The 7423-nt window shown below is 37.8% G+C and overlaps 1 protein-coding gene across 1 annotated transcript; it reads left to right on the forward strand.

Annotated features, from left to right (window-relative positions):
* Positions 1–203: 203 nt before the first annotated feature.
* Positions 204–2711, forward strand: LOC129378068 (gamma-crystallin N-A-like). Its single transcript, XM_055058341.1, has 4 exons — positions 204–310; positions 485–733; positions 1088–1233; positions 2453–2711. Exons 1-4 carry the CDS (start codon positions 290–292, stop codon positions 2586–2588), a joined length of 552 nt encoding a protein of 183 aa, XP_054914316.1. The 5' UTR covers positions 204–289; the 3' UTR covers positions 2589–2711.
* The last annotated feature ends 4712 nt before the right edge of the window (positions 2712–7423 follow it).

The raw sequence follows: 7423 nt of genomic DNA on the forward strand, positions 1-7423 counted from the left end.
TACACTGAAACCCCCGGCAAAGTCCAGCATCTCTCCCAAAGCCCAATCAAAGCAGAATCTCACCCAGTCCATTGTTTTGCCCTCCTCTGGGGCAAACTCCAATATCAGCAATGACACATGTAAGGGAAACTGTCCATTTGGCAAAAAGTCTAAACCCCTCCATTGTTGTGCTTTTGTTGCGTCTGCCTTGCAATGCTGGCACTCTCTCTGTCCGCCGTATATATCTCAGCGTCCAAAATGTTCCCCTCTTGAATTGTGTGAATAGTTTGGAGGATTTAAACAGTGGAAAATGTCTCAGTACTCAGGAAAGGTGAGTACCAGTTGAAGGACCCCTATTCCCAAAAATTCTTACTAATCTTGTTGATTTGCACAGTCAAACATACATTTATCAAGACATTCCGAACATGTGAGATGGAAAAGTAACATTTGTGCAAAAAAAAAAAAAAAAAAAAAAATTGACTTTCTTATTAAATGGTGAAAACAGATTGTGCTCTACGAGGGCAAATGCTTCACCGGCAGGAAGCTGGAACTCTGCAGCGACTGCGACAACTTTCAGGACCGAGGTTTATTGAACAGGGTCAACTCTGTCCGTGTGGAAAGCGGTGCCTTCGTCTGTTTCGACCATCCTGACTTCAAGGGCCAGCAGTACATTCTGGAGCACGGAGAGTACCCTGAATTCCAGCGCTGGAATGCTCACAATGATCACATGGGCTCATGCCGACCAATCAAGATGGTGAGTTTATGTGAGTGTTTGAAGAAGAGCCCCGGGGCAGAGAAATATTCAGCTGGTAAAATATATTGGCATAAATGCAGCATCATTTGTTTGACAGAAAAGTTTCGGCCTAATTAAATAGCAGAATCTTACACACTACAGGTGCTACAGAAATGGTATTTATGGAAGGAGCTCCAGAGGACTCCAGCTCTTCAGAAACAGACTTTCTCATATCTTCCTCCACACATCTATAGGTGCACACATAATGCAGCTTTCATCACGAAACAGGCTCGGTCGTTTACAGAAAGACAAAGTCTAACCTTGCTGTAAAATGACTCAGCCAGGATGCATTTCTGCTCCTCTTCACCTCCCCAGCATGGAGAGCACTACAGATTGGAGATGTTCGAGGGAGACAACTTTGCCGGCCAGTGTGTGGAGCTGTGTGATGACTGTCCGTTTCTGCAAGCGCGAGGTCTGACCAAGAACTGTGTCAACTCCATGAAGGTTTATGGAGATGGAGCGTATGTATCTTTAACCCTTTCTTCCACGGATTTTATATTGTGCTTTTTTCTGATGTGTTTTCATTCATCTTCAGGCATTAATAAAAACATTTTTTGCCCCAGTGCATTTTACACACTCCTCAGTACAAACCCACACCAGTCAATATTTGATTAAATGTTCCTGCTAAAAGAATTAGGAGTACTGAACAACATTTATGGAACAAATTAATAGGACTTTATGATGAAAACTTTGAAATATTATGCATATATAATGTGGATACATATTTTACTACTTTAAAATATTGCGGGATATCATAAAACTCTATCTGCTCCTGTTTCTTTTGGTTCTTTGTTCTTGACCATTTAAACCCTTCTTCTTCATGTACATACAAACAAAAAGCATTTTTAAATCAGTGGACCATTAATTTGTTGGCCAATGCTAAAAGCTTTATTTTCCATATCACCTAAAGAGATTAATTAGTTATTTCACTAATTGGAAGGGGAAAATTACATTAAAAAATTATTAAAAGCCCTAAGAACTCCTCCGACTTTAATTCAACATTGTACTTTGCATAAAATCCCAGCCTTTTCATCATTCCTTGTCTTGTATTTTATGGACTCTATAGATAAACAAATTTAATTAATGGAATAATTGTACTTACTGCTACATTAATTTCTTACAGAATAGGATTGGGCCTGGAGCATTGCTGTGTCACCAATTGACTATAACTGTGCAGCGTTTTACTTTCTTATTAGACAGCCTAAATGTGGCATTAATGGTGTCTTACATTCATTTAGCTTTCCCAAAACATTTATGAACCTACTCACTTCTGTCACCATACACTGCATCTTGTGCTAGCATCCAGTGGAAACAAATAACTGCACTTCCTCAGAACCCTTTTGTGGCCTGAGTACTTGTTTATAATACTCTTAAAAGCTAATTCGCTATTCTGCCTCTGAGAGAACAATTTTAAAGAATCTATTGCTAATTTTCTTAGTGTTACAGAGCAAGCTTGTACCTTCATTTTTTATCTCTTCACAAATTGGTTGTTTTGGTGACAGTTTTTCCAACTTATCGTGTCAATCACTAGTAACTCAATTTTAAATATAAAGAAACCGACTTTCTGTAATTTAGTGGCACATACTTTACAAAATTGGAGGGGAAAATAATTGCACTCCATACATGTAGTGAATTCCTGCTTCAGCTTGTGCTGTTTTTTTTTTTTTATTCTCCAACCAGCTGGGTGTTGTATGAGGAGCCAAACTATCGTGGCCGCATGTACATCGTGGAAAGAGGAAACTTCTGCAGCCACAAGGAGTGGCAAGCAGAGAACCCCACCATCCAGTCTGTTCGCAGGGTGGCAAACTACTTCTAAACCTGCCTCCACATCAGAGGCAGAACAAGCGACTGCTGACAGAGTCAATGTGCCACACGTTGAGGATATATCTCACAAACTCTGCGGAGGTGTAGAATAATAAAACAAGTGGAAAATGTTTAATGCTGTTGTTGTATTTTTGTTATAGTTTATTCAGAGGCTGAAATAAAATAGTAATCCTGTGTTATTTTCGCTTTTGGCCATTTTTTCCCTCTTCTTTTGCGCCCACAGTTATGAAGCTCATAGTGAGTCGTAACATTTCATTGTAGAAAATGGCATCAGGCCTATTATTCAAGTAATTGCGTTCCATTATAAACCACACGTAGAAAACCTTCAAGTGCCGGGCTTTTCCTCATCCTAATGGATTCATTACCAAGCTATATGAGATATTCTAAACAGTGCTGAGCACAGATTATAAGACATACTTGGATTTCAGCTGTTCAGAAAGGCAAATAAAGAAACAGCATGCAAAATAATTATATAGCAAAATGTCTCAATTAAAACATAAAGCCTTGTGACACCTACACAGAATAAACTTGGTAGTCACCAGGCAACAGCAGGGAAATAAGCATCACCTTCACATGCAAGGTATAAATCAGAAGTGAAAGTGGGATATTGCACAGGTCAACAGTGTTGGTGCACCTGCCCAGGGGAGCTCTGCTACCACCTAGTGTCATTTATCTATTTTACTGCGTCCCTCACCTCGGGGCTTTTGAAGGGAACTGATTCAACCACATAAAGAGCCCTTTGCATTAAATTCCAAGCCGGAAAACAAATCCTATCATTTTTCCCACATTTGTATTCCTTTTTTTTTTCACTTTTGTTTTGAATAAAACTTGTGAATCTGTCCATTACTTTGCGTTTTGTTAGTTCAGCTAAGCAAGCAAGCTGTGATTAAAAATTGCACTTTTTCATGACGGTTTTCACTTATGCACGCATGCAGTTGACCAAGATATGGATACAGTAAAATAAAATATGCATTCTGATGAGTAAATACCTTTAAGTTTTTCATTGAGCTCACATTTACATGTTAGAAATGTCTTACATGTTGAGTTTTCATTAGCTGAAAAGCAGAAAATCATCATAATTTACATTAATAAATACCCGAAAACATCAACCTTTATTAAACTATTTCATATAATGTTTCACTTTTAATGAATTGAGTTTCTGAAATTAATACACTTTATCAATAATGTTGTAATTTATTCATCATGACTGTAATTGCAGGAGCTTGACAAGCTATACATTGATGTTGCCAAGGATCGTCGTTTAGAAATTATTCCACTGAGAGTTTCCCAGTACTCCTAATTCTTTTAGCAGGAACATTTAATCAAATATTGACTGGTGTGGGTTTGTACTGAGGAGTGTGCAAAATGCACTGGGGCAGATATCTACTGTGAAAATAACCAATACAAACTTTTCTCATGTGGAGAGTGTGACGCCCCCCCATATCATACTGCCCTGGGAAGTGAGCCATATTACCCGTATCATTCAACAGTGACCAAAGGTAATACTAATAGATGTAAATCCTCAGGATTATTTCAGATCAAAGAAGAGTAAGACTTTAATGCATTGTTTTTACACAGATAATTTAAGATGGAATACAGACAATTTCGAAAACGCATTTAAATATCCATTGTTTTTTAAATTGTTTTTTTCTAAAGCTCAAAATGTAGTGTGTTTTTTATTTACTAAAGAACAGTGGGCAAGCGATACTGAGGCAGAAAGAATGCCCTTGTTAAGTCCCAGCTGTGCCTATTTATCACAGTGACCTAACATGGACGGCTCGGTGCCATATTGGCATGGGCAAACACACAGCGGGCCGACATCTCAGAATCTGCTGAGTGACAATTCCTATATGAGGAAAAAACCTTCCAGCTCTCTGCTGCCAGCTCAGAGAAACATCAACCTCCGACTCCCATTACACCTCAATATTCAAACATAGAGCGTTGGTGTGGAACAGAGGCACTTTGATACCAACTTCATGGCCAAAGTGCTGTAACAGTCAGATGACTTGTAGTTATTTGTGGTTATCTTGGCCAAATGTTGTAAATATGTAAAGGTTGATGGGGCTGAATGAATCCAGGGAGCAAAGAATCAAAGCATGAATGTGGAGGAGCTACATCGTGTTTACTGCCTCAGACTTTCTCACGCTTTAAAATGACCATCGCAGTCCGCAATATAACTGTGTTATATTATTATTATTAGCTGCAAAAAAGAAATATAGCTAAATGTAAAGACTCGAATTTATTGCCTAAATGCTACTGAGAAATTACAATGTGTTCCTGCCTATTAGCCTCTGGCAACTGGGTGTTATGTCTCTGCCTATGGAGCCACAGAAGAAAAGAATTTAAAAGTATTCAATACAATAAGCAGTTATCCTACTTCCACATCCCACAGAACTTTTTGGCCCTGCAGATACAGAAGTAGACTTTTGTTTCTTACTTCTGAGGGCAGGAGGATCTCTTTGCTCATATTGTTCCAATTAGCAATACAGCTGATTTTACTACAAGTCGACCTCATTTACACATTTATCAGTTGCTACAGTTTGGATTTATACCTGTATATTTATAAACTCCCACACAAGAAAAATGTGAAAATAAACTGTAAATGACACAGAAATGTTTGCTTTCATACTTTCATTCATTTGAGCAGTAAAAATTCAAAGAACACTGGTATATATGAAGAGATAGTTGCATATCATCACTTTCCTAAAAATAATGGCCTAATCAGTTTTACAAAACGTTATTATTTTATTTTGTTCAAATCATCTTTTGGTAATCCAAAGCAAATGACTTTTGTTGTTCAGTGAGATTAGACTGTTCAACAGACAAAGCTTAGTTCATTATTATGAAAACAAAAACAGTTGTTGAATCTCTCAGCATGAGAGTTTATTTATTACGCTCTCATGCAGCTGCATCTTCTCTGTGCTACATGAATTGTGATATTAAACCATGACAGTGTATTCTTATACACTATCATGTATAATGTTATATATTGTAACCACATGCATCTCTTCCTCCTCCTCACTCCTACTCCGAGCTGCATTATCCTGTCCCTCTTTTACAATTCCTTGACCACAGCTGGCACTGCCCTTGTTTGCTGTCTGACAGCAATAATGAACATTTTTCAACTTAATAAACATGCTAAACACTCAAGAAGTGAATTGCTGCGTTTTTGTATTTTCGTTGACTTGCTAAGAAAAGCTATGTGATCTATGAATAATTAAAAAAAAACACAGAACATGGCAACTAGATTAGACCATATACCCAAAAATTATCTTTTAATTTTGCAATAAAGAAAGGCGAGCCTTTTTCTTTTCAGCCAGATTTTAACCGATTAAGCAGATTAATTATGCTGCAGCATAACTGATAGGCTGCCTTTATTGTTCCGTGAGCTCTGAACACATCCAAAAACACAAACACACCATATGCCAAGTCTGGAAGTACTTGCTTACCTGCTGCAGTGGTAGCTTGTTGTCACTGACCTTGGTCCCTCCTCCACAGAAAATATCTGTTAATTTGGCACATTACCTGCGCTAACTTTTGCCTTTAAGTTTGACCAACCCCACCCATCTCTTTCTCCTTTGTTTTTGGAATGTTTTCTAATTTAACCCACTCCTCCACCGATGTGCTAAACTTTTGGGGTAAAAAAATAGCAACACTTTCCAAGTACTGGCCAGTTCAACCTGGAACAGCTCGGCCATTTTGGAAACCTCTCAAACCTCCTGATGGCCAACCTGCCCCTGGTCATGGTCAGCAATGTCAAATGCTGCACTGAGGTCCAACAGTACCAACTTAGATGAATGGCCTTGTCTTGGTAGATAAACAGTTGAGCTGTGCTCTTGAATAGATTGAATAGATGTTCAAAACATAATTTTAAAATAATTAGAATAAATAGAATAATTTTATTTAAGGGTATCATCATTAAGAGTTGATCACTAACGTACTCTAATCTTGTCTTACTTTTCACCTTATTTTTAAAAACTCAAAAAACATGTATTATATTCCTTTTAATTCATAGATATGTAATATTCCCACAGATAAATATACGTTTTTGGTTACAATGTGACAGAACACATGAAGAAACTGATGACACTCTTGTTCCTTTTGCACAATGTCTGCATAATGGGACATCATCTTGTTGCACTCCTGCTATGTTTGCATCACAAGTAAATATGAAATTAGGGTTACTACAATGTAAATGCTATCAACATAAGTTGAAATGTCATAACTGTTCCCCCTGTGCGGCGCCCCTGATCGTCAGACAGATCACTTTGGACAGATTTTGGAGAAACTTCATTTTGTGTTCCAGTTCTTATTCTTATTGTTAGCATTATTACTTTCTGTTTTACTGAAGTAAATGGTTTGTGTTGGTTTTAATTAATAGTCTAATATCTTTACTTCCGTTATTCTTAACCCAGTTTGTTTAAACCTACAAGTGAATCGATGATACTTTGAATATGCAAGTGCCATCAAACTGATGCAAGTTGCCATGATGTCCTTCCAGTATTTTAATGGCACTGCACTGTCTCCTGCATGCTTGATTTTTCTTTTTACCATTGTCACGCCATTATCATTAAAGCCGTTGGACTTTTAATGAGCACTCTTGTGTTTTCTCTTCCAGCCATTATGAAAAAAGAACATCTATCTTTTCAAGGTTTCGCTCAAAGCCTCGATCGAGTTACGTGGGCAATATGTGATAGCATAATAAGGAAATGCTTTGTCTCGAGTTATACTGAACAGAACTAGTTTAAGGCAGATTAACTATGACTAAGTCTATTCCAAGGCCATTTGCTGCATGAACTTAATGTCACTGTCGCCACTTTAGTCTAG

This window comes from Poeciliopsis prolifica, unplaced genomic scaffold (assembly GCF_027474105.1).
Source record: "Poeciliopsis prolifica strain line A6 unplaced genomic scaffold, Auburn_PproV2 SCAFFOLD050, whole genome shotgun sequence".
NCBI lineage: Eukaryota > Metazoa > Chordata > Actinopteri > Cyprinodontiformes > Poeciliidae > Poeciliopsis > Poeciliopsis prolifica.

Excerpts from the sequence above, each read along its gene's own strand:
- LOC129378068 (XM_055058341.1), top strand. The coding sequence starts at position 290 with ATGTCTCAGTACTCAGGAAAG. Across the intron at positions 311-484 it reads TGTCTCAGTACTCAGGAAAG|ATTGTGCTCTACGAGGGCAA; the intron begins GTGAGTACCAGT and ends TGGTGAAAACAG. Across the intron at positions 1,234-2,452 it reads AAGGTTTATGGAGATGGAGC|CTGGGTGTTGTATGAGGAGC; the intron begins GTATGTATCTTT and ends TTCTCCAACCAG.